Source organism: Bison bison, unplaced genomic scaffold (assembly GCF_000754665.1).
Source record: "Bison bison bison isolate TAMUID 2011002044 unplaced genomic scaffold, Bison_UMD1.0 scf7180017864040, whole genome shotgun sequence".
Taxonomy (NCBI): Eukaryota; Metazoa; Chordata; class Mammalia; order Artiodactyla; family Bovidae; genus Bison; species Bison bison.
The window spans coordinates 5060463-5086854 of record NW_011494612.1 but is presented as its reverse complement, the minus strand read 5'-3'; the positions used below and the strand labels follow the sequence as shown (position 1 = coordinate 5086854).

Genomic DNA, 26392 nt, shown 5'->3' with positions numbered 1-26392 from the left:
ACTAATCCACAGTAACACAAAGCAGATCAGTGGGTGCCTTGGAACGGGAACTGGGGTCGGGGACAGAAGGGCAGGAAATGGAGACTGCAAAGGGGCAAGTGAGACCTTTTGGGGAGATGAATGTGTTTGCTGCCTTGCCCATGCTGATGGCTTCACAGGTGTACGTGAACACCAAACCCTTTCAATTGGTACACTTGGGAGTATGTGCAATTAATTACTTGACAGTTTTATTTCAGTGAAGGTATTAAAAACAGCAGCAGTTTCTTGTGGTTCAATCAGTAGGGAAATCTTAGTGATGAATTAATGTTTGAAACCTTCTATTTGTTGTTCATACATGTATGGAAAACTCACCATGTGTCAGGCGCCATGAAAGGTATTATCAACGAGGAGCAAACAAGGCTGTTTTTGCCTGAAGTAGGTTTGAAAAGAGATGGCTGGACAGCTCTCCCATAGGCAGTTCTGAAGCAGTTGCCTGGTTTAGCCCAGGGAGCCTTTGTTGACTGCATTTACCCATGCTTCCGTGCCTTCCTTGTTTTGCAGAGTGACCTGTGGTCTCTGGGAATCACCGCTATTGAGATGGCAGAAGGTGCTCCCCGTAAGTACCTTCCTCTGGGTGAAATCTGTTGCTGGCCTGCTCTGCAGGTGCGGATGCTTCCTTGCCAGTAGCTTTACTTCTGCTACACCGAGCCCTGCGTGGACTCAAGCTGGCGTACCGAGAAAGCAGAGTCGTCTAAATCAACCAGGAATCCATTCATTTCAGAGTGGTGTGAGGATTTGTATTTATGAGGGGAGACCAGAAAGGAGAGCAGAGCAGACTCTGAGAAGTCTTGTCTGTCTTATATACTCAGTGTATAGTCTAGTCTTCAGCTACTCTTCACCTGTAGTCAAACTGGGACTAAACCACAGAGAGTGTAAACACCAACATATCAGAAATGCAGAGCTGATTTTCAGGGCGTGGGTTATGGGAACACTTATACTCAGTTGCTCTCATTCCTATTAAAATACTAATGGTTAGGTTGTTAGATTTCCCTGCTTATTTGAGACAGAGTGGGCAGGGCTCTGGCTACCCAAAGAACCTCCGCAGTTCCTGGGAATCTGGAGCATTGGCCCCACCGAGACCCTCCCCAGCTGCGTGGTCGTCACCTCTGAGACTCCATTCAGGAAGTGCAGCTGACCAGGGACAGCTGCCACGATCGCTCCTCCCAAGGGCCACTCCCCTCCAGTGACCAAGAGTGGCAGGGATATAAGGCAGAGCCTTTCCTGGAAGACAGGGGGCTCCTTGGAAGGCAGCTTTCACTCCTTAGTTTCCCTCCTTGATTGCCTTCAACTGCAGGACAGCCTAGCACCCTTCCACCTGCTGTTTCTCCCTCCCACCTTCACTGCCATCAGACTTCATAGCAATCTGACAACTCTCCCAGCCTTCCTTGGCTCCTTTGCTATTTCCTTTCAGGCAGGAGTTTCCTCCAGTGATATTTTCTCATGTTTACTATCACCTTAGTGTCTTCCTCTTCAGAAGACCTGGACCAAAACAGGCCCTACGTTAGTATCACGAGTCATTGTGCTCATATGACTTTTTACCCTTGAGTTATCGTGGTATTCTTATTTCTCACTCCAGAATTAGTAGAATTCACCTGTAGCATGACTAGAGTGTTTGTTGACCAAATGTCCCTTATCCACAATGCTGGTAGGCATTTATGAATCAGAAAGATAATATTGGCAGTCTTGAAACTGTATCATCATGCTTAATGAGCAGTTACTGCCTGTGTGCTCCATCATGTCCGACTCTTTGGGAGTCCCCAGACTGTAGCCTGCCAGGCTCCTCTGTCCATGGGATTCCCCAGGCAAGTATAGTGGAGTGGGTTGCCATTTCCTCATCCAGGGATCTTCCCAACCCAGAGATTGAACTCGTGTTTCCTGCATCTCTTTCCTTAGCAGGTGGATTCTTTACCACTGAGCCACCTGAGAAGCCCCTAATGAGTAGTAGGAAGGAGCTAAAAATAAACTTTCTCCCAGCAGAATCCTTTAGCTTTGGGGGAGAATGTGTTCTTATTCTAGGCACACAGGAAACGATATTCCCAGATGTTTGAAGAGTAAACTAGTGAAATATTCTCATTGAATAGAATGTGTGAGTGTTTTTACTATAAATGATAATGTCATCTTTACAATGTGAGATATTTTTATGAGTCTTCTACCAGACTTCCTTTGCCTTAATCCTCTGGTCTTCCTGGGGCCATTGAACAAAACCAACCAAACAAACAAAACCCATCATGAAAAGCCTGAAAGCCATTCAAGTAAGAAAGGTGTTTTGGTGTAGTGCTTTATACTCCAAAAACCCATGTATTAATATTAATAGATAACACTGCATTTGGGGAAGCCTTCAGTGTATAAGAGATGTACCATGGATTATTTGGGATTTTACTAATTAAAAATAAGTTACTGTCTCCATTGTAGTTGTTATCTGGATGTTGTTTACTTGGAGTCTTAGATGGTTATTTTTAGCAAAGCAAAGGTTGTTGAGCCTTTGACTTGTTTTCCTTAAAAATGAAGTGCAAGTAGACATGTTAAGGGTCTCTAGTTGAAAGGTGTTAGATTTTTTGAGACTCCTGTAATCAGCCTCATTTAACGCTCACCAAAGGGAAGCTTTATGATCTCCTGACTCTGCTCACTGGTCAGGCCTGGACTCAGGATGCCATTTGGCAGCATTATCAGCACAGAAAGGATGGGCTTGGCACGGACTTGGCCCCCTAACCTGAGTTGGCCCTTGTTTTGGTCTCTTGCAGCTCTGTGTGACATGCACCCCATGAGAGCTCTCTTCCTCATCCCCCGGAACCCAGCGCCTCGGCTGAAGTCTAAGAAGTGGTGAGTTTGGTCTTTGGTGTTTTGCAGATCTAATGTCAAGAGTTTCTGCATTTCTGTTTGGAATGAGCTCAGATCTTTAGGTCCTGCTAACAGGATTAGATGAATATGTACTAAGACTTGTTGAATGATTTTCTGTGTGGTGTTATTCATCTTAAAGTACATATTAAGGACCTACTATTTGCACAGTAAGTCCTTATTCATTATGAGGAGATATTAGCTAAAGTGGGTCATGGAACTCAAGAAGTAACATGGAAACACTTTGATTTATCACTCAGAGTAATATCTTTCCCAGAAGTGCAGAACATCTCATCAGAACAGGTGATAGTCTAGAGTCAGCCCATTAGATTGGCTGACTTTTCTTCTGTTCCTTAAGTCATTAATTCCCTAAATGTATATACACACTTGGTACTGTGTGAGATGATTTCCTGCTCTGTGCATGAACATCTGTAATTTTTGTGTTTGCTATTGCTTGCTCTTTATGACAGGTGATACTGGCTTCTTTGTGGCAGTGATCTAACCTTTCCATTTAATAAACTGATTAACATAAAAAGTGACTTAAAAATACTAAGTGAATACGTGCATGGATGATGAAGGGTATGGTAAAAATTATAGTGGTAGTGTCTGATTGACTGGAGTTTGTAAACAGAGTTCTACAGATTAGAACAGGATTTGAACTTTTGGCGTTTTTTGTGCACTTACACCAGAGCCTTTGTGTCTTATTCTGGAGCAAAAATTCATTGCTTATTCCCTTCCCTCTGTGGATACTGTGTATCTTCCTTGATACGTTCTCAATTCTGATTCCCTTTGCCATGGGGCCAATTCCTGAACCACTTAAGACCTCCTATCCTTTTCTAGATACCTTCTAGGCCGTTTTGAGCATGAAGGGACAAGAGCCTTCTACCTTTTCTCATATCACTTCATGATCAGGTCCTCGTGTTTCTCACACACCCACCCACAGGTTCCCCCTCCAGGATACAAGAGCAATCTTAATTTATACCATTTCCAGGAATGACACAGTGACCCTGGCAGAACAAGAGAAAGGCATACTGCACAGAGAGAGGGAAAAGAAATAGCCCCAATAGATGACAGCCTCAGAGTTAGTTGCCAAGGGCTGCATGGGGAGAGAGTGAGAGTTGCTATTGGTAACAAGGAGGCAGAGCATCCCTCCTCCTCTCTCTGGAGGGTCGCCGTGGTGTGAGACATCACTCTCTCCCCAGCAACAGCTTTCCATTGGGCACCACATGGCACATGATCCACAGGTGCCCAGAGGCTCTGCTTCCTCCCTTCTCCCCAGAACAGCTCCCAGAAAGGGGCTGGCTCCGTTCTGGAAGATCCTTGGAAACCTCAGGGACACTGTGAAGCTCTCCACGAGCTTTCTGTTTGTCCTTCATGCCACGCCTCCCAGGGAGGTTGGGAGGGGCTGCTGTGTCCAGTGGGCTGCACCCACCCCGTCCCCTCCCTGCCTCCTCTGTCTTCACTGATATTGGACAGGGCTGCTGACTCCACCACAGAGGACAAACTGACCACCCCTACCTGTGCCGTTTGCCCAGAGTGGCGTGGCCACACATCGCAGTTCAGAAATATTTGTGTTCATTGCCAGCTTTAAAAAAAAAACTGGCAACTGAGCAGTCCATGGAGATGTCTGGCCTTTTTTTCCCACAGAGGTGCAGCCGCACTGCCCTGCCCAGGCATTCCTGCTCCCTTTTAGGGTGAGCCCTTATGCTTCTGCCCCCGTCACTGCCTCTTCCAGCCCAGAAGCTGGAATCCCTTGGTCACCACGCTGGTCCTGTCTTCTTCTTACCCCTGGTCTGCAGTGCCCTTCTGTGTGACCCATCTGGCCCCCAGAAAAGTGACTGACCAGTCCCTGTGCTACAGTTTCCTGGTTCGTTGACCTTGTTCCAACAGGAGCCACCCTGCACTGACCTTGCCTGAGAAGTACAGACTTGAGGGGAAATACAGGCTGACTTCTCTGCTTCAAAACTTTGGCGATGAGAGCTGATTTTATAATGCTGCAGGGAACTGGGTCAGTCCAGGCTGCCCTCGTCCCACCAGCCTCTTTGCACGGCCTTGCATGGCTCAGAATGAGAGCCAGCTAGGAGAAGGAGTGCCACGTGCCAGCTGGTGGACAGGAAAATGACGTGGCTGTTTGAGAGCCAGTGGAGGAAACAAAAGCCCTGTAAAAATACACCTTCTCAGTCAGAACCCAGCCGTTATAAAGATGGCCGTGCAGCCCCCAGCCACAGGACACTTGGTGGGGCTTGAATTTGTCTACACTAGAATTCCAGTTTTTAAATGAAAATATTTAGGCACTTCAGAGTACTTGTATTGAACAACCAGGTTCAGAGTGATTTAAAATAGGTTAGGGTTTGGGAGGAAATAAAATATTTCTATTTTCCTTTTCCTTTTTTACCTTATCCCCCACCAAAAGAAACAAAACTTCAAAATGTTCTTTTATATCTACCTATTCTCTACTTTAATGAGTTATCAGGTGAAGTGCACTATTCCCGGTGTATATTCCAACATAAAGGAAAGATATAAACATCTGAATGCAGAGTTCCAAAGAATAGTAAGAAGAGATAAGAAAGCCTTCTTCAGCGAACAATGCAAAGAAATACAGGAAAACAACAGAATGGGAAAGACTAGGGATCTCTTCAAGAAAATCAGAGATACCAAAGGAACATTTCATGCAAAGATGAGCTCGATAAAGGACAGAAATGGTATGGACCTAACAGAAGCAGAAGATATTAAGAAGAGGTGGCAAGAATAAACAGAAGAAATGTACAGAAAACATCTTCATGACCCAGATAATCACGATAGTGTGATCACTCACTTAAGAGTCAGACATCCTGGAGTGCAAAGTCACTATGAACAAAGATAGTGGAAGTGATGGAATTCCAGTTGAGCTATTCCAAATCCTGAAAGATGATGCTGTGAAAGTGCTGCACTCAATATGCCAGCAAATGTGGAAAACTCAGCAGTGGCCACAGGACTGGAAAAGGTCGGTTTTCATTGCAATTCCAAAGAAAGGCAATGCCAAAGAATGCTCAAGCTACTGCACAATTGCACTCATTTCACACGCTAGTAAAGTAATGCTCAAAATTCTCCAAGCCAGGCTTTAGCAATACGTGAACCGTGAACTTCCTGATGTTCAAGCTGGTTTTAGAAAAGGCGGAGGAACCAGAGATCAAATTGCCAACATCCACTGGATCATAGTAAAAGCAAGAGAGTTCCAGAAAAAACATCTATTTCTGCTTTATTGACTATGCCAAAGCCTTTGACTGTGTGGATCACAATAAACTGTGGAAAATTCTGAAAGAGATGGGAATACCAGAACACCTGATCTGCCTCTTGAGAAATTTGTATGCATTTTAGGAAGCAACAGTTAGAACTGGACATGGAACAGCAGACTGGTTCCAAATAGGAAAAGGAGTTCGTCAAGGCTGTATATTGTCACCCTGCTTATTTAGCTTCTATGCGGAGTACATCATGAGAAACGCTGGACTGGAAGAAACACAAGCTGGAATCAAGATTGCCGGGAGAAATATCAATAACCTCAGATATGCAGATGACACCACCCTTATGGCAGAAAGTGAAGAGGAACTCAAAAGCCTCTTGATGAAAGTGAAAGAGGAGAGTGAAAAAGGTGGCTTAAAGCTCAACATTCAGAAAACGAAGATCATGGCATCCGGTCCCACCACTTCATGGGAAATAGATGGGGAAACAGTGGAAACAGTGTCAGACTTTATTTTTCTGGGCTCCAATATCACTGCAGATGGTGACTGCAGCCATGAAATAAAAAGAGGCTTACTCCTTGGAAGGAAAGTTATGACCAACCTAGACAGCATATTCAAAAGCAGAGACATTACTTTGCCAACAAAGGTTCGTCTAGTCAAGGCTATGGTTTTTCCTGTGGTCATGTATGGATGTGAGAGTTGGACTGTGAAGAAAGCTGAGCGCAGAAGAATTGATGCTTTTGAAGTGTGGTGTTGGAGAAGACTCTTGAGAGTCCCTTGGACTGCAAGGAGATCCAGCCAGTCCATTCTGAAGGAGATCAGCCCTGGGATTTCTTTGGAAGGAATGATGCTAAAGCTGAAACTCCAGTACTTTGGCCACCTCATGCGAAGAGTTGATTCATTGGAAAAGACCCTGATGCTGGGAGGGATTGGGGGCAGGAGGAGAAGGGGACGCCAGAGGATGAGATGGCTGGATGGCATCACTGACTCGATGGACGTGAGTCTGAGTGAACTCCGGGAGTTGGTGATGGACAGGGAGGCCTGGCGTGCTGTGATTCATGGGGTCGCAGAGAGTCGGACACCACTGAGCGACTGATCTGATCTGATCTGATCCCAACATATGACCAAAGGGGCACCACTGTGGCAGAGACAGCCATGAACTCTTCATTATAAGCATTCAGCTGAGGATCATTTCCAAGGAATTGACTGAATCTACGACATACAAGGCACATGTATGTTGTAGTCTCAGCAACGTATTTATGTGTGTGTATTTAAAATATATATATATTTAAGATATATATAAAAATTTGTTTTTACTGAAATCAGGATTCTTTAAATTCTATAGTGCTTTACAGTTTTCAAAAGTTTCACGCACATGATTTCATATAATCCTGTAATAACCTTCATTTTCTTAGCCACAACCCTGCCGGGCAGATGCTCTGAGTCTTCATATTATGGGTGAGAGTCTGAGGCTTTAGGTGGGTTATGGGCCTTGCCCTAGGCTGCGCAGTGTTCGTTTCCCAAGTTTGTGACCCGTGTTTTTTCTACTGCGCCATTTGACTTCTCAGAGTTCAAGGTTAAAGTGGTAGAGAAGGAGCTGTACTAGTCCCTCAGAGTGAGCACCTTTCCCTTGAGCCTTAATATCAGGGAAGAAAGGCGGTATCATTGCTCTTTGCCCCTTTCATTGTAGGAGGAAAGGAGAGCTTCCCTGGGAGCAGGAACCTGGCCTTCCTGCCCCGTCAGCGCAGTGAGGAGAGGCCTGGCGCTAAGGAAGTCAGGTGGTCCGTGCTGCAGTCAGTGTTCAGGCGGCTCAGACATTTGATTAGGCCTCCAGGAGGGTTACAACTTGGACTGAGTCAGAGGAGAAGGACGCTGTCACCATCTGTCTCCCTGTCAGCAAGTGACCAGTGCGGTGGGACTCCCATGTTTCCCTCCTCTCTCTGCTCTTGCTCGTGTATAGTGAGATTCATCCTACATGGATAAGCGTCTCCTGCAAAGGATTTCGTCCCCTCTCTCGTCCTGCTGTGCTCACCCTGGCCGCTCATCCCTCGTGCTTGCACTCCATGCCGTAGCTTCCTTGCAGGGGCCACTGAAGAAGGATGGGGATGACTTTGTTCCTGTAAAAGGTGGTTGGTCTTGTCCTTTTCACATGCCCTTTAAATGTGAAGATTCCACACAGGCAAAGCAGTGTTCGACTGAGCTCACTGGAGAAGTCGTAACTGCTTATCTCTGGGAAGAGGGATAAGATTCCTGGTTTAAACCACTCAGGCTCCAGATGGAGACTGAAGGCCTGATGAGGTTGTCTTATCCTGAGTCCCAGGCTCACAGCAGCCTGGAACCCCAGCCTGCTGCTTTTACTCCAGAGCTTCCAACCATTTCTCTTATTTTATGAAACTACAGTTCCGATTCCTGCTGAGTTTTCTGGCACTTTTGTTTTAGAAATAACAATGCTTTTTTAGGGGTGCAGGGAGCTGTAAATGAAATAATGATAATAGAAAATATCAGAAAGTACTTCAGGTAGACTAAATTTATTATTAGTAGTGTGACTTTGGACTTTATTAAAATCAAAACAAAAATTACTAGAGTCTTTTAAAATCAGCATTTTTTGCAGTCTCCTTGGAGGTGAGTGAGTCCTGCTCACTCTTGCTGCTAATGCATCCAATACTAATACACATAAAGTAATTCTGTTAAAGAATTCTATACTATTCAGTTCAACACAAGTTGGGAAAAACACCATCACAATTCTGCTCTTAGCCCTCAAGGCAATCCTACTGTTCTTTAAGCCTGGCGATTGTCAGAGAGGGTGGGACATTGTCATCAATAGTCAAAGTATTAATAATAATAATAATAATCATAGCATTTGTGATATCACAGGCACAGTTCTAAGTATTTTACATGAAGTAACTCATTTATTTATCACAGCAGTCTTTTGAAATAAGTGCTAACAGTATATCCCCATTTGCAGCCAGGGAAACTGAGATACAGAAAAGTTAAACAATATGCCCCAAATCACACAGTTAGTAAATGATAGAATCTGAAGTAGAGAAAAAGGATAGTTCTAGGCAAGTACAAATTTTAAAGGTCAAATTGCCTTTAGGGAGTCTGAAGATTACCAGAAACTTTTAGCCCAAGAAGTTAAAGTGGTTAATGTAACGATCGTTCAGGCATTTTTAACACCTCCAAGGACAGAGAAGCCTGGCGAGCTACAGTCCCTGGGTTCACCAAAGAGTTTGACATGACTTAGCAGCTAAACAACAACAACAACACAATTTAACATATAAACAGTAAAATCTGAGACGATAAAGTGCTCAGTGACACTGGTATTAGAGAACTAGTGTCTCAGACGAAAAGTACCAGTCACTATCATTTATCTCTCCATGCCAGGCCTTGGGAAATTAGTATTGCTAATCTTGGGCTTTTTTTTTAAAGTGACAGAACTGAATTATAGGCAACTAAGACTAAAACAATAAAGGTATAGAAATGTACTTTAAACCCACTAGGCCTCTCAGCAAAGAGTCAGGTGATACTCAATGTAGGTGAAGTTTTTTTACTTTTAATTAAATGTGTGATTAAACATATTGATTCTTTGGTCACACTAACTTACATAGAGACAGTACATCTTTGAAGATTTGTTGTAAGTAAGCATTATTTTCTCTTCAAGCAGAACCATTTGCAGAGGACATGGGGTTAACTGCCAGCTTTGTAATTTCGCACATCTTGGCTCATCCTCTGGGCCCAAAGATATTCTCTTGAGTATATCGTGAGATTCCTTCCCACCAGGAAACATACTGGAAAAAAGACTGCTATAGCTATTTCCATTAAACTCCCTGAACACGCTCTCATTCTGGAGATGTCTCTGGCTTTTGTGAGGTGTCAGGATCAGGGAAGGGAATGTACAGTCTATTAAGTCTGGCTTTCTTTTTAAATTGGGTGTGATTTCTTTTATTTATCATCCCCTAATGAACAGTCGAGCACTTTATAAAGAACAAACTCTTTCTTCCACATTTTCTAACAGAAAAAAGAGAACTTCCATTTGCGTTCTCGTGAATATTTAATAGCTTTCTGTCTTCATTTGATTTTGTTTTCATCTTTCTAATACTGATTTTCTCACCTAGAAGTGTACAGCCTGGAGTGTGTCCATTTCTTTATGAAGGTTAACCTTATTCTCTTCAGTTTATTGCTCAACACAGTCCATTATTTCAGTATGGGCTGTTTGTTGTTGTTTGTTTGTTTGTTTTTGCAAAGTCCCTCCTTAGGTGCTATCACATTAGTGCTTCCACAAATTAATCTGATGGATAGAAAGAAAGTGTATGAAATAATACCTTCTCTCTAAACCTTCCTGTGTGTCTCTCACAAGCACAGATTTGAAGGCAGCCACATTACAGCTCTTGGGTGGAATTCTCACCTGATAACCGTTTATGCATCCTCTTGTTTGTCCGATATATAGCATGTTCATGATACAAAAATGGCTCAGGCACATCCCAGCTCTGGGGAGAATTTCCAGGGTCCAGGAGGCAGGGGTACGGGCTGAAGGACTTAGAGAGAGATACTTAGAATGTCCATCCTGTGGTTATTGTGTCTAGTCCTTAGTTTTGCCAATCCTGATTCATCCTGAGCTGACCCTCAGGTGACTTTTACTTCTCTGTTCAATAATTTAAAAGCTTAAACATCGCCTAGAATGTTAAGGAGGGAAAAAATACCAGTAATTCAGTATTTTAAACATGGAGTAAGGTGAAAAACTGCTTTGACTTGGGCAGAAGTAGAGAATAGCACAGTGCCCTCTGACACCTGAACTTTGAAGAACACGCTCACCATTGTGTTCTGTATGGTGAGGACACCTTTCAGGCTAGAAGGTTATACATAGGACCTGCTGGGAAGCTTGGGAAAGCTTTACTTCGGTGATTTGCTTCTGTAACTCCCCAGTGATCCACAGGAGGGCGACAGAGAGCATAGAATGGATCCATTCCTGATCAAGGTGCCAACAGTGAGGAGGGTGTGCAGGGCTCCCCCAAGGTCTCTGAGAGTGATGTGCCTCGCTGACAGTGGAGCACCTCAGAAAGGCATGCAGTAGAATCATGAGCTTAATTATTTATGACGCTGGACAGTTTCTTGGAACTTTCAGCCAGAACAGGCACGCCCAGCTCATGAATCATAGCTCAAGTCATCATTAATTTCTACCACGCTGTGGACTTGTGCCCTAATCGCTGGTATCTCTCACCAGCTCTCCCCTGCCCCTGTGTGTCCCTGGCACAGGGTTTATCTCTGAGGAGATGGTGCCTCTCTAGAAGCAGATAAATTTGCTTCTGGGTGTGAACTTAGTCCCTTGAAGTTAAGTTTCCAAGTCCATGGATCGATAGCAGACATTCACATACATCCTATTCTTGCTCACTGAAAAGCAAAGTCCAAAAGTGATTCTGAAATTGCCAGTTAAAAAAAATCTGCCTAAATTTCATTTTACTATGTAAGAATCTTGTTCATTTCTACAAATTGTCCCCTTTACCTATTCAACCCTAGTGTTACTTTTTCCAGCTTGCATTTCCTGCCTTACTTAGCTCACCTCAGTGTCCCCTGACATATAGTATGCTCAATCTCAGCTTTAGTTTTTCACTGATTCCTACCTCCTTGAACTGTCCTTTCCCAATAATTATTTTTTTCCTAACTCTTTAAGGCCCAGCTCTGGTTCGCTCATTCCAACAGACCTTCCAGGAATTTTTTATCAGGGTCTTTCTCTTCACTGGTGCCTGTTGGTCTTCGGTGTGATTTGACATATAAACTGTGCAAAAATACCTTCATGGTGTAACTGCCATACACTGCCTGAGTTGTGTGTTGGTGGCAAGGATTCCTTTGAACCCCATTGTGCTTTATAAAGAGCTAGATGTACTCCGTGACTGGCTGATCCCTATGTAGCTGATTGAACCTATTTTTGTTGTTGTTCTAGTATTTCAGAAAATGTAAGTTTCCTTTGCTTTGGATTGTCCTTTTATCCATGGGTTCATCTCTTCTGTTTGTCAGGTCAAAAAAATTCCAGTCGTTTATTGAGAGCTGCTTGGTAAAGAACCACAGCCAGCGACCAGCAACAGAACAACTGATGAAGCATCCATTTATACGAGACCAGCCTAATGAGCGACAGGTCCGCATTCAGCTCAAGGACCATATCGACAGAACAAAGAAGAAGCGAGGAGAGAAAGGTGAGGTGCACATTTTTATTGCAGCGAGGGAAACAAAAGACCAAGTGTCATGGGCTCTTGATGTGTTTGGAGGGACCGAGGGGATTTCAGATAGCCTGCATTGTTCTTTAGTGTGAGGACTGCCTCAGAGATCACAGCCTGTGGGCATCACCAGGGGCAGGCTGCTGAAATGGAATCTTTCATGAAAGAATAGAACTGCAAGAAATATTACCTTTTCCAGGCAGTGAACAACAAGTCGTGTTGAGTGATTCTATGAAGGGGTTTAATATGACAAGTCATTTTCTTAATTCAAATGAATATTCATGTTTCAAAGGCAAAATCTACAGAAGACAGGCAACCTTAAACACACACACACACACACACACATCTGACATTTTTTCAGTACTGGCACTCTTCACCATTTAAGTTTTTGTGCTCTGAGGCTCATTTTTAATTTAGGTATTTGGAAGTCAGAAGAACTTTTATTATAGTCACAGGAATTTTAAAGAGGTTGCCAGGCTACTGTATAGAACATTGCATCTTCCCCTTTGTTTTATAGATTCAAAAACTCTTTTTTCTTATGGCTCTACCTGTGGTCCCACCCTGTCTTCACTGCATCACTGGAAAAGGCATGAGTCCAACTTGGGGTCCTGGGACTGCCTGCAAGTTGTTTGAATAGAGACTCAGAATTCCTTAACTAGCATCCTGACCAAGGTGAACTCACCTGGTCTGGGGGGTTTTATGACTTAGTTGTGTAGGGCAGTAGGGAAGGTTGAGGATGGGAAGGAAAGGGGGAGAATGCAGAGAACAGATGGGTGAGAGCTCCCTGGTGGTAGCAGAAAGGGGCAGCTGGTGGGGCTGGCAGTGAGGTGGAAGTTCCGGTCTGATGAAGTGAGTGCTGAGCGTGGGTGGGTGGAGTAGAGGGGAAGGCAAGAGGCCGATGGTGGGGGGTCCATGGTGATGTGCTTGTCTCCACTTCGGTCCTCTCCACCTTTCTCCTCTGCCCTTCATGATTCAGTGGTGGGCAGCAAAGAACAGAGGGTGCCCTCCTTTTGTAGTAAGTCCCCTACTTACAAATGAGTTCTGTTCTGAGAGCCTCTTCCTCAGTCTGATTTGTTTATAAGTCCAACAATGTTAGCCTGGGTACCCAACTACCACAATCCGGTATGTAGTACTGTACTGTAATAGGTTCATAGTAGCTTTCCACACAAATAATATGTACATTAAAAAAGCAAACACAAGAAAGAAAGAAAACATTTTTAGTCTGACAGTACAGTACCTTGAAAAGTACAGTAGTATAGTACAATAGCCGGCATACTGGAGCTGGCATGCACGTTCGCATCTTTGAAAGTTCACAACTGTATTTGAATTTCTCTTCTTTGTCTCCTTAGCTAATATCTGTCACATGGCAAAGTATGAGCAGGGTCCTAGCGGTGGGCAGTGAGCAGTGTAAGAGTCAGGACTGGGCAGAGGGAAGATCAGCAAAGGCTAAGGGAGGAGGAGAAATCCTCAGTGAACATTTCAAGGAAACAGTTCCTTCTCTGCAGCCAGCCTCCAGGACTCAGGAGAACGTGTGATCAGGTTAGACTCAGAGCAGGAGGTTTTGAGGCTAGGCCAAAAAGGAGCCCTATCTCCAGCTCTTAGTGGGTGGAGAGGGATGACGTGTCAATGAGAACCCAAGGAACTAGGAGGGCAGTGCAAGATGCACAAACTAGGCATAGACAGAAATAGATGAGTCGAGGTTAAAAAGTGCCAGGACTGATTTTTCAACTGCTACTTATTAATAGTGGTCTTGGGCCACTCCATGAAGTCAGAATTTTAAAGGGAATAGTTCAGAGCAGTGTGTCAGACATGTAGCCCATTAAAGGCCAGCTTTTCTAAAAAGAAAATTTATTCTCCTATACATATGTAGATTAGGTTAAGTACTTAGACTGTTGTTTTCACACTCAAATTCTGAGTTCAAATTCTACTTCCACCGCTTAGTTATGTGAACTCCACCCCTGTTTTCTCATCTTTAAAATAAGAATGGGGGTATAATAATAATTACTCTTGTCTGGCATTTTTGCAAAGATTAAATGAGATAATGCATGTAAAACGCTTACTACAACTTCTGGCACATAGATGTACTCAATAAATATAAGCTATGTGAAGAGCTGATTCATTGGAAAAGACCCTAATGCTGGGAAAGATTGAGGACAGGAGGAGAAGGGGGCGGCAGAGAATAGGATGGTTGAATAGCATCATTGACTCAATGGACATGAGTTTGAGCAAACTCTGTGAGATAGTAAAGTTACAGGGAAGCCTGGCATGCTGCAGTCTGTGGGATCGCAGAGTTGGACACAGTTATGTGACTGAACAACGAACACTTATTTAGAAAATTATTTATTGACATAACTTTACAGTAGTATTTAGGGTTACTTTCTGAGATCTTGTGACTTCTTTGCCTCTGAACTCTAAGAGTGGATAAAGCATGTTCCTTGGGTTGTTTGCTCATTTTGGGAGCACAAACTCTGGACTGGAACTCAGAACTCACCATCCTGTGAAAGCAGACTATTTTTAATGTGTTCTTTCTCTGTGGAGTAGAAGAGTAAGATTCTTGGTAGTAGGCATATTCAAGAATTGCATGGTGAGTTAAGGAACTTAATTCTATTTAGGCTTAAGAGATACCTTTTTCTGTCTGCTCCCTAAGAAAGGTTATTGCCCAAATGAGACTTCCTTCCAGTTGCTTGATTTAATAAATCACTTAATTTGCTCCTTCTAGTATTTTTTCATTCTCTTAGTAGCTTTAAGACCAGTTTTGGGGAGAATCAAAAATTTTAATATGCATTGTTTAAGATTTCTTAACCTGATACTTGGGCTTCCCTGGTGGCTTAGGTGTAAAGAATCCTCCTGCAATGCAGGAGCTGCAAGAGATGCAGGTTCTATCCCTGGGTTGGGAAGATCCCCTGGAGGAGGGTGCAGCAACACACTCCAGTATTCTTGCCTGGAGAATCCCGTGGACAGAGGAGCCTGGCAGGCTATATATAGTTCATAGGGTTGCAGAGTGGGACATGACTGAAGTGACTTAGCATGCATGCACAACCTAATACTATTTTTTCCTTAAGACATGTTGAGACATGCTAATTTAAGACAGCAGTGCAAAAGCAACCATGCTGGATTCTGATGAAATATTACAGATGAGGAACCTGACAAACAAAACTTTCACCCTATTGAGGACAAATAATTAGATTAATTGTGTGCCTCTGTTTCTTGCTTTAATTTACTTTAATAGATAAAATTTCTGCAGTTCAGTTTGAATTCTCTGTTGCTTTGTTTCAGGAAAATTTGGAATATTAAACTTTCAAGGTGGAACTTTGAAACACTTTATGAAGGGTCTTTACATTTTGGTGGAATAATATTTTTTAAAAAGTGGCCTGAAAGCTTCATACATATCTAAACATGTAAAGCTAATTTTTATTTGATTTTAAAAAATACACTTGAAGTCATCATGCTGTGACTTCCTTTCATCATCCCTTATGGAGTAGGATGGAAAGCAAAGTGTGTTTGTGATCAAATTCCATAGTTCTTATCATGTGACTGCTGCCTCGGTGGTAACATAAGCAAATTGCAGTTTCAGTTGCTTTTCAGGGACACAGATGTCTTCAAAGTTGTAATTACTAACCCACAGCTATCAATGGATGATAGCCCTGTGACCACCTCCCTTGCTTAAAATGAAAAGCTCCTCCAAAAGGCTCCCCACTGCCCACAGAAAAGCCTCAGCATGTTAAAGATCAGCAAGTCGCATCAGACCTGCTGGCCTTTCTCACTCCATCTGCTTTCTCACACCAAACATTCAGAAACCAGTGTTTCCTGATCATTCATGCACTATAGTACTGTCAGCCTAACTCAGGTAGTTATGTCACTTAGAATGCTCCTTTTGCAGCCACTTTCAGCTTCCATCTGCCCGTAAAGGGGCTACTGACCTTCCCAAAGGCTTATTTCCTCCCCAAAGACCTCGCTGTTCCTTCCCCATTTTGACCCATGGACAGAGCTGCTTTTTCCTCTGATACCTCATTGCTCTTTTTATGTATTTCTATTTAGTATATAACATGGTGAAAAGAATGCTAATTATAAAGTTGGGAAAATTCTGGGTTGAATTCTAAATCCAAATCTCAGATTTATTAGTCATATAACTTAGCCACTTATAATCTCAGTACCTTTGCTTGCAAAATGGGTATCATGTTAAAGGATTGTTATAGGAAGTAGATGAGAGAACATAAGCAATCTAGCATAGTGACCAGCATGAGTGATACGCAATAAAAATTAGTTATTTTTCTTCATAATCATGGTGACTCTGATTATATATTTGTCCATCTTGACCATCAGATTGTAATCTCCTCCAAAGCAGAGACTCAGTCTTATTCATTATTGCATGTTAACTCGCTTAACATGTTTGTGAATTAAATGAATGTCCCCAGTGGGTCAATAAAAACACATTTAACCATATGTTTTTAGTCACACATGTGTCAAAAGTTTCTGTTCTTGAGATATCGAAAGGCAGTAGGTGAGTGCAGGTAAGTTATAATAAAATTCCTACTTAAAAAAAAAATGACTACTACTGTCAGTAATTTAACAGTGGCCCAGATTGGGTTAGGTGCTTCTATAATGGAAGCTGACAGGAACTGAGAAGTTCAGTTTCAGCTCCTTGTCTTCACTTGCATGTGAAGGCTGGGCATTAAGGAGAGAGCCTAGAGTCAGCTGGGGCAGTCGCAGATGTTAATTCCATGTGCTTGAGTCCAGCTGGTGGGTACTGTTGGATCACAGGTCAGGAGCCCTGGAGCCTGCCCCAGGTCAACATTTAGGACAGCCCTTTGGACCTTGGTTTACTTGTACAGAAAATGAAGGGTGGGCTTTACTGAGCTGCAGTGCCTTTTGTCCACTCACCTTCCGTGGGTCTCTCTTTAGATGAGACGGAGTATGAGTACAGCGGGAGTGAGGAAGAAGAAGAGGAGAATGACTCCGGAGAGCCCAGGTAGGCAAACAAGACCCATCCTCTCATTTCACACTGTGAATTGTGCTTGTGTGAGATTCGCATCCTTTTGATTTATAGGTTCATTTTTAAGAATCCAGCAGGGTGGTCTTATCTAATTTATTACCCATGTACGTACTCATTAATTTGGGAAATTTTCCTTAGGCAGGCTGTATGAGGACATGGAAATCAGCATGTTCTTTATCTTGTCTTCCAAGATTTATTTCCTTATTTCCTCGTATATATAACATTGTAGAATGGGGAGGAGGCAATTATCTGGGTAATAGTCTAACAGTACTGCAAACTGCAGCTTTCTGGAGACCTAAGTGGTATTTTTTAGACTTGAGATATTCAGTCTATTACTTCATACCTTTGAGACATTTAGGCGGCCACTGTCCTTGTCACATGCCATGGTATTTTCACCACAGCCTAATCCAAGAGGAAACAGCTTCCAGGAAGTCAAATTACATTCTCAAGGTGAACCCTAAACAGAACTCCCACGCCCATTCCTGCTCTCATATGTTAGCTCCCAGAATCCAGTGCTACTTTATCACCATCATCCCTACCTTTTAAATTTCACTTGACTTTGATTCTTTTTCCTAGTCTGTGTTTATAAATAATTGATGCCAGTGTGCTCACACCACCAGGATTTTTCTTTTTGTAAGAGAATTCAGCTGATGGCCATTTGGTGAATCAAAGAGCATGGCCATGCACACCAGGGCAGATGCACTGTTCATGTGAAGTGAGATCTGTTGGGGAAATGGACAAAGCAGAAGGGTCCCTGGGGTATACAGAGGTCTCCACCCTCTAGCCATCCAAGGTTGGAGCCCAGTACTCAACAAGGAGCAGATTCTGTATGACTGAGGCAGATCTTCCAAACCAGCAAAGGGTCCAACTCAGCCACTGCTGCTGGAGTGAGCTAGTGCATCCTTTTCTGAGCCAACTTGGACCTAACCAAGCTGGATTATTGCTAAAACTACTGGAAGAGGACAGGACTGAACTTACAAGGCCATCAGTTTTACTCTTCTCACCTGCTATGGGAATCTTCAGGGTCAAAGACTGAAGGAGAATTCTTTCCTTCCATCTGGATACTTAACACGTTGGCCCCGCCCAGTTTAGCTGCATAAAGATGATGACTGCCAAGTAGTGGTACGGAAAATGAACATTCTTACAAAGCAAAGGACCAAATGCCCTGCTCTCAGAGAAGTTGTACACTGTTTTTCCAAAACTTGCTCAGACAGACACATCAGCCCTTCTGATCACTCTCCATGGAGCTGAGACCCTTGTCTTAACTAATACTTGCTATATCGCATGTTAGGAGTCACTTAGTGGGTGACCTAGCTGTCCCTTAACACTTCTATAATTAAACATGTCTATATATGACACTGAAGATTATCTTTCAAGTCCTGTTTTATGGGCACATCTAATTACTTTTCATGAAATCCTGAGAAGTAAAAAGGGACAGTGTTTATTTCATTATGGAAATGAGGTAACAACCCAACGCTGGCAACCAGGTCACACATGGAGTTAATGATTGAGTCAGTAATACAGCTCAGATCATCTGACATTGATTCAACATCAGGTAATATTAATAGATCGTCCTCATGTGCACAAGAGGCTGGGTTCCCTAAGCCCTTCTGTCTTTGCACAGAGCATGTGGCCATCATTTTGGGTTGGTTTAGAGTCCTACACAAAGGCTGTAGTTTTAAAGGAGACTTAGTAGGTGTCCAAGCACTATCTATGAACCAAGCCTTTTTATGTCACTTTATGGCAGTATCTTGGGCTTCCCAGGTGGCACTGGTGGTAAAGAACCTGCCTGCCAATGCAGAAGACATAAGAGACGCAGGTTCGATCCCTGGGTCAGGAAGATTCCCTGGAGGAGGGCACAGCAGCCCACTCTAGTATTCTTGCTTGGAGAATCTCTCGGGCAGAGGAGCCTGGTGGGCTACAGTTCATGGGATTGCAAAGAGTAGGACACGACTAAAGTGACTTAGCATGCACGCACACATGACGGTATCTCCCAGAGCAGGCTGCCCGCTCTCAAAGACAGAATGATCCCCTTGTCAACCACAAAACTCGCTCTTCCCCTCTCACTCCCCATCCCAGTTTGCTCACCACCACAGCCCAGATGCCAAGAAAAAAACTGCAAGTCATCCCTCACTCCACACGTTGGATCCATCAACAGGTTTTACTAACTCTGTCCCCAAAGGCTTCTTGCAGCCTCTGACCCCACCACTCCCACCTGATTAGTCTCCACCTTAGAGTCACTGCAGTAGCAGCCCAATGGGTGGCCTTGCCTGCCCTCACACACCCTGCAGAATAGCATCAACTGAGCAGCCAAGTGAATCTGATCCTGTTACTTTTCCTGCTGATAAATGTTCCACACGTGGTGTCCACAGCCTCCTGCTTTACCCTATCTCCCCGTCTCTGCCCTCCTCTTGTACCCCTCTTGCTTTCATTCACTGTGCTCTGGGAAGACAGCTTGGGGTTCAGTCCCCCACAAAGGCCACCCTTGTTGCCATGACAGGCCTCTAAACTTGCTTTTCCTTCTGCCCGAAAGAGTCTTCCCCTTCCTCTTCGTGTTCAACATTTAGGGCTTAGCTCAACCATCACCTTCTAGGAGAGGTCTTCCCTGATCTAAAAGAGAGCCCTCATCCTCTCCCCAGCTCCCTGCCACTGTCCCTCTTAAAACTTACACTTTTTTGTCTTCTGTAGAGCCTGTTAACATCTGGAATGATGTTGTTTGTAGAATTTGTCTGATTATTTGTCTCCCTTCCCCACAAGAAAATAACTAGAGAGAATATGTTTAGTTACTGCTGTATCCACTAGAGCCTATTACAGTGCCTGCCACATAGTAGACATTCAGTGATTATTTAATGGATTTATCTCAAGAGGAAGCTGCCAGAAATATTAAAAAGACTAGGTCTGTTTGAACAAGTAGGAACATTCCCCTCCTGGCTGGGCTGCTATGCAGAACCAAGGGGTCTGTAGCTTGCGTTCTAGGAGGTGAAGTGGTTGAGGATGTGTCCATCTATATAGAGCAGATTTCCTCGCTGCTTCTGATTATTCATTTTTATTTGTTGGCCTAGTTCTTGGTTAGTTCTTTCTTAAAAGTGAAAATAAACCAGTCTGGGGCTCAGGGCTTACAGTACTCAAAAAAGCTTTTAGAAATAGAGGGTGAGGAAGGAGCTCTGTGGACCATCCTGGAGAGAAGTGATGAATTGAGGAATGGGACAGCTCTATGTCGATGGAGACAGCCTGTGCCTGCAGTAATCACACTGAAGGGGAGGCTGAACTTGAGTTAGTTCCCTGGACTCTTTCTTTGCCAAGGTGAGCAGTGGAAATGATGGAGGCTCAGAGAGCCCGTGCTTGGCTCTCCTTCTCCACGGGGACCCCGGGGTAGCGATGACCCCACCCAGAGTGGGCCCTGATCGGTCTCTCTCTCCTGCCTGCAGCTCCATTCTCAACCTGCCCGGGGAGTCAACGCTGCGGCGGGACTTCCTGAGGCTCCAGCTGGCCAACAAGGAGCGGTCTGAGGCCCTGCGGCGGCAGCAGCTGGAGCAGCAGCAGCGGGAGAACGAGGAGCATAAGCGGCAGCTGCTGGCCGAGCGCCAGAAGCGCATCGAGGAGCAGAAGGAGCAGCGGCGGCGGCTGGAGGAGGTGAGGACGTGCCCTGGTACCTGGAGTCCCTTCCTGGGTGTCCACCGTGGCCCTCGGTCACCCTCCTAAGGCTGCAGCCTGCTTGGAGCACTCACACCTGAACTACAAAGGAGGAGGTGGCCAAGGGCACTTTACCAGTGGGGGTGGTGTGGCCTTGGTGTGGTCACATCAGAAAGACAGGTGAAGGGTTCAGCCCCTTCCAGTCTACGCAGGTATCACCTTCTTAGTGAGACTTCCTTGACTCCCTCACTTAAAATCTCAGCCCCTCCCTCTATCATGTCCTGTCGCCCTTCCCTGTTGAGTTTTTTCTTATGTATCATTAATCATCTTCACACCTGTGTACTTTATGTGTCATATGTCTGTCTCTCCCACTAGAAAGTAAGCTCTTTGTGGACAGGATGTTTTATCCCTTTTGTATCTCTCTTTTTTTTCCCCCTTTTATCACTATGTATCTCAGTATTATGTATCTAGATGTGAATGTGCTCAGTCACTCAGTTGTATCTGATTCTTTGCGACCTCATGGACTGTAGCCGGCCAGGCTCCTCTGTCCATGGGATTCTCCAGGCCAGAATACTGGAGTGGGTTGCTATTCCCTTCTCCAGTGGATCTTCCCAACCCAAGGATCAAATCCAGGTCTCCTGCATTGCAGGCGTATTCCTTACCATCTGAGCCACCAGGAAAGTCCCATGTATCTAGATATCAGTGTCTAAAACAGTACCCATTACATACTAGACGCCTCCTAAATATTTGTGGAATGAAGGAGCTAATATATGAGTGAATGAGTCAGTGATCAAGAGGTAGAATATAGGCGTTAATTAGAACACAGTGAACCAGGCAGAGACCTGGCAGAGAAGTGAAATGTCAAGTATGGAAAATCAGGGCCTGCCTGCTGCTACTGTTCTGTTACTGTTCTGAATGCTGGAGAAGGCATTTCACAAGTCCTTCCACACACACCTTGATATAGGTGTTCAACACAAAGCAAGCCTTGCCCACCCTATGGCTCTCTCTTTCTAGAGAAGCCTGTCCTGTAGCTAGTAGGCATGACTTGCCTTCGCCAGCAGGTGTGCTTCATCTGTGAGGGAACCTGTACCACCAGCCAGGCTTTTCTGCACGGCTTATCCTGGGCCAGACTCTCACGTGTGGTCTTACAGATGTTTATTAAAGCCTCCTTCCTGTGCCAGGTAAATCAAAGTCTCTAGACAATTAGGAAGCTGAGCAACCATAGCTGTTGGGGACGTTGGATGGCAGATGAAAGGTTCACTGTGCACAGTAATGGGGGAGTGATTTTACGATTCTCCCAAACACCATCTTGCTCCTCATTAACAGTTTACTGCAATTCACTTGCTCCGTCAAGTGGCCACTGCAGTCAGAGGGTGGTGAATCGCAGACTCCGGGAGCAGATTGCTTTTTAAATGGTACATCCAGGTCTGGCCTTCCTGGCTTAAATCAGTGAGGGCCTCCATTCCCATTTGCAATAAATCCCATCAACCTCACTATGTCCCTGGAGTGTTAATATGCAGACCAGCAACACCCAACAGTTACAATGATTGAATGACTTCTTTGTGCCAAACACTGGGGGAAATGCTTTGCTTAACCCAGGATCTCATCACCTGCTATCCTCTCTTTATATGTATCTTGATCCCTTGTGCAAGGAGTACGTATCTCCATTTAATGAAGGAAAAACTGAGGTTCAAGGAGGAGAAGTCATTGGTCCCATGTCACAGAGCCAGGAAGTACAAAGTCAGGATTCACACCCAGATCTCCCCGCTTTCCATTAGCCACGCAGGCCCTGAGGCAGTAGGTATAGCTATGTAATCAGAGCCTTGAACTGTGATCTGCACAACTGAACCTGGTAAGCATCTGCACACAGCAGCAGGCAAATGAAGCTCTTTCCAATCTAAGTAAGTCTAGGATGTTGTTGGCATGACGCACACTCAGCCCATGAGAGGTTTGAAGGTCACCTACTGTTCTCTGTTCTCAGAACTACACTGCTGTAGACAGAGGTGCTATCATGCTAGAGGCGGATGCCTTCAAAGGAGACAGCTAGGGCAGGGCGAAGGGAGGTGTGGGTGTTAATTAGCCAGCTCTCAGAAGTGAAGTCCAAAGTGGAGAAGTGAAGGTGCCTGCATCACCTCCGGTTACTCTCTTGGGCACACACTGAAATTCTCAGACAGGTCCTCTAAGGCATCCCTCAATATCACCTCCTTCCGCCAACCCAGGCAGGCTGCAGCCTCTTATAGGGGCGTCCAGCCCAGCAGTGCACCATTTCCTTCAGTCTCTTGAGTCTCCCGAGGGCCAAGGGCCTCTACTGTTTGGATCCAAGACTTATTCCTCCTGACTTCTAATCAAACCTTTCTTCTGAGCCAGGCAGTCCTCCCTAGTCCTGCCTTTCCTGCTTCTTTCCTGGCTTGTGTTTTATTCCTTCCAAGAGCATTTCCCAAGGCCTGCACCTCATTGGAGCATCACACTCAAAATCTTGACCATTTGCATTTTCCCTGTCTGGCTGATGAGTTCCTTACCTAGTGATTTGCCACACTTAGTCTCAGGCTAAAGGCATTTGGGCTTCCCAAGGTGGTATAGAACCTACTTGCCAATGCAGGAGATGCAAGAGACACGGGTTTGATCCCTGGGTTGGGAAGATCCCCTGGAGGTAATGGCAACCCGCTCCAGTATTCTTGCCTGGAAAATTCCAAAGATAGAGGAGCCTGACAGTCTAAGTCCATAGAGCTGCAAAGAATCAGACACAGCTGAGCACAAAGGCATTTACCATTCAACTTAGAAAGTCCCCACTGTCATCCCATAAAACATTTAACATAGTCGAGAAGGCAGACATGTACATGTGTATGCACACACACACACATATAGATTTTCTTCTTTTTAAAAAATTTTTACACAAGAACTCTTGGCCTTTGAACCTAGATCCTCAGTTGGCGCAAAGTCTTTTCAGAGAATGCATCATATTATTTTGTTTTAGATTTTCTTATTATGACATATTTAACATTGTATGTTTTTTTTCTTTTCATCAAGCTGCTAGAATGACAATTCTTAACAATTATAAAGCACTTAACCATAGGACAGAGACTCTGTCCAGTCCTTCATGTGAGTTGTTTCATTTAATCTTCGCAGTAATTCCCCGGTCTAAAGATAAAGCAGCTGAGTCTCAGAGAGGTTGACAACTTGCTAACAGTCACACAGCTTGAGACAAAACCAGGTTTCAAACCCAGTGGATTGGACTCCAGAGCCCAGCCACTGTCACTGTGTCTGTCCTGCCTCTCCCTTGGTAAGCCAGGGTCAGTGTGCTTTTCCATAGTCTTCTCCTGGCCCCAGCTTCTGTGGTCTTTTATGCTGAGAATTTAAGGATCTCTGAGCAAGGTCAAAGAAGCCGTGCCCAGTAGGTGCTCATCTTTGAACTGGATTCTGTCTCTCAGTCTCCCAGTCAGAGCTCCTGCCAAGGCCTCCTCGTGTCTGTTTTTTGCTGCATTTTCTGGAGCCTCTAATGGATGCAAGAGAAAATTCAGACTCAGTGGAGCACAGCATCTGGGGGGCACACCCTCTATGTCCCTGCAGGCACAGAAGGCGTGCACGGCAATTCTTTGCTCTGGGCAGCCACGCTCATGCACTCCAGCTTCTCACCAGAAGCAGAAATGCTTGTAACCACAAGGCATCAAGAGATTCTATCGCCTTTAGCTTTTGATCGTTTCTCTTACCCCTATTCCTCAATAGAGAAACAAAGAAATGCTAAATATTCAGATGGCTGTAAGTTGTGAACCCCTGAGTAATGACTGTCCCTACCATCAGGACATCTCTCCTGCCTCCTGTCCTGCTGGATCCCGTCCACGCCTGCTGCCCTGCCCTGGTGACGACTGCTGGTTCTGGTTCTGAGTAGGAACTCACACCACATGGTCACAGAGAAGCAGCCAAAGTCCGTAGTTAGGCTTGTGATTTTCACTTCATTGTGAGTCAGGTGGCCTTGTGCTGGCATCCTGCAATATACATTCCCTTTTCCAAATAAAGGCCCTTCGGACACCTCATTTGGGCTTCCCCAGGTGGCACAGTGGTAAAGAACCTGCCTGCCAATGCAGGAAACACAGTTTTGATCCCTGGGTCAGGAAGATTCCCTGACCACCAGTAGGAAATGGCCACCCACTTCAGTATTTTTGCCTGGTAAATTCCATGGCCAGAGGAGCCTGGTGGGCTACAGTCCAGGGGGTCTCAAAGAGTCTAAAACAACTGAACCACTGGGCGGGCACACAGACAACCCTTTGGTGACATGAGGCTGTGTAGGTTGTGCTCTTCAACTTCCACAGTGATTTCAAATGTCACCTCTGACCAGAGGTTTCTAAGGAATCCCTGCCTGTCCTTTGCTATTTTTAGGTAAGCATGTGGTTCTGGCTAGGTTCTAAATCAGGATCTGTGTATTCTTAGAAGGACTTTGACTGTACACTGAATTGTGGTCATTTATCAGCTTCATGAAAAGGACGTGGCTTCAGGCCAGTTAAATGGTAGGCACACAACTCCTCTTTGACCAATAATAAAGTGCAATTTATAACTAAGTTCCAGGAATCTGATTAAACCTAGCTAAGCTGAATGAGCCCATCAATAATGAGAAAAAGCACATAGAGGGCTTCCTCTATCTTTACTCAGTTCAATAAAAATTTCTGACTCTTGGCTTAGACAATGAACAACTTTCCATAGAGTCAAAGTCCAGGAATCAGGACCTTGAGGTATTGGGGTGCCTACTCTGGTCATCTTTTCAGACTAACCTTGGGAAGATGATTTGTGATGCTTGATTCTTCTCAAGAGTTTTGAAATGATATTCATAATTACTATATATATTTTTCAACTTGCTGAGAGCCCTCTATACCCTCATTCTGGGGAGAGTATCTTTCAGTCACAGAAATGAATGACACTGACCCCAGGAGCACCAACCTGCTCCATGGTGGTAAGTTTTAATCTTTAAGCCACCTAGATCTCATTTGGTGCCTCAAGGCCATAGTGACATCAACCAGTTATAAAAACTAGCTGGAAGATATTAATATCACTTTGGTTCCATCACCAGAAAAAAAATTTAAATACAACAAATATCTCATTGTCCAGTAATAGTTGGGCACTGACATACGAAATGAGAGCCTGGAGTCTAAAATTCCCTATAGGCCTCTAACTTTTTATTATGAGTGCCTGGGGCTTTTAGGGCTTACCTGGTGGCTCAGACAGTGAAGAAACCACTCGCAGTGTGGGAGACCTGGGTTCGATTCCTGGGTTGGGAAGATCCCTTGGAGGAGGGCGTGGCAACCCACTCCAATATTCTTGCCTGGAGAATCCCTATGGACAGAAGAGCCTGGCAGGCTACAGTCCATGGGGTCGCAAAGAGTTGGACATAACTGAGTGACTAAGCACACAATATGGGGCTTTTAGAGACTATAGGCTCAAATGTTTCTTTGTTTAAGCATGCAGTTAAATTAAAA

General features: G+C 44.4%; 1 protein-coding gene across 7 annotated transcripts in view; it reads left to right on the top strand.

Moving 5' to 3' along the window:
- TNIK (TRAF2 and NCK interacting kinase) overlaps nucleotides 1–26392 on the top strand; it is a 407321-nt gene that overhangs the window by 284999 nt on the left and 95930 nt on the right. For all 7 annotated transcript variants that reach the window (XM_010835247.1, XM_010835246.1, XM_010835244.1 and 4 more), the window contains exons 8-12: nucleotides 541–595; nucleotides 2781–2859; nucleotides 12105–12280; nucleotides 17204–17270; nucleotides 20723–20927. In XM_010835247.1, the coding sequence (XP_010833549.1) occupies nucleotides 541–595; nucleotides 2781–2859; nucleotides 12105–12280; nucleotides 17204–17270; nucleotides 20723–20927 (582 nt within the window). The remainder of the gene's footprint in view (nucleotides 1–540; nucleotides 596–2780; nucleotides 2860–12104; nucleotides 12281–17203; nucleotides 17271–20722; nucleotides 20928–26392) is intronic.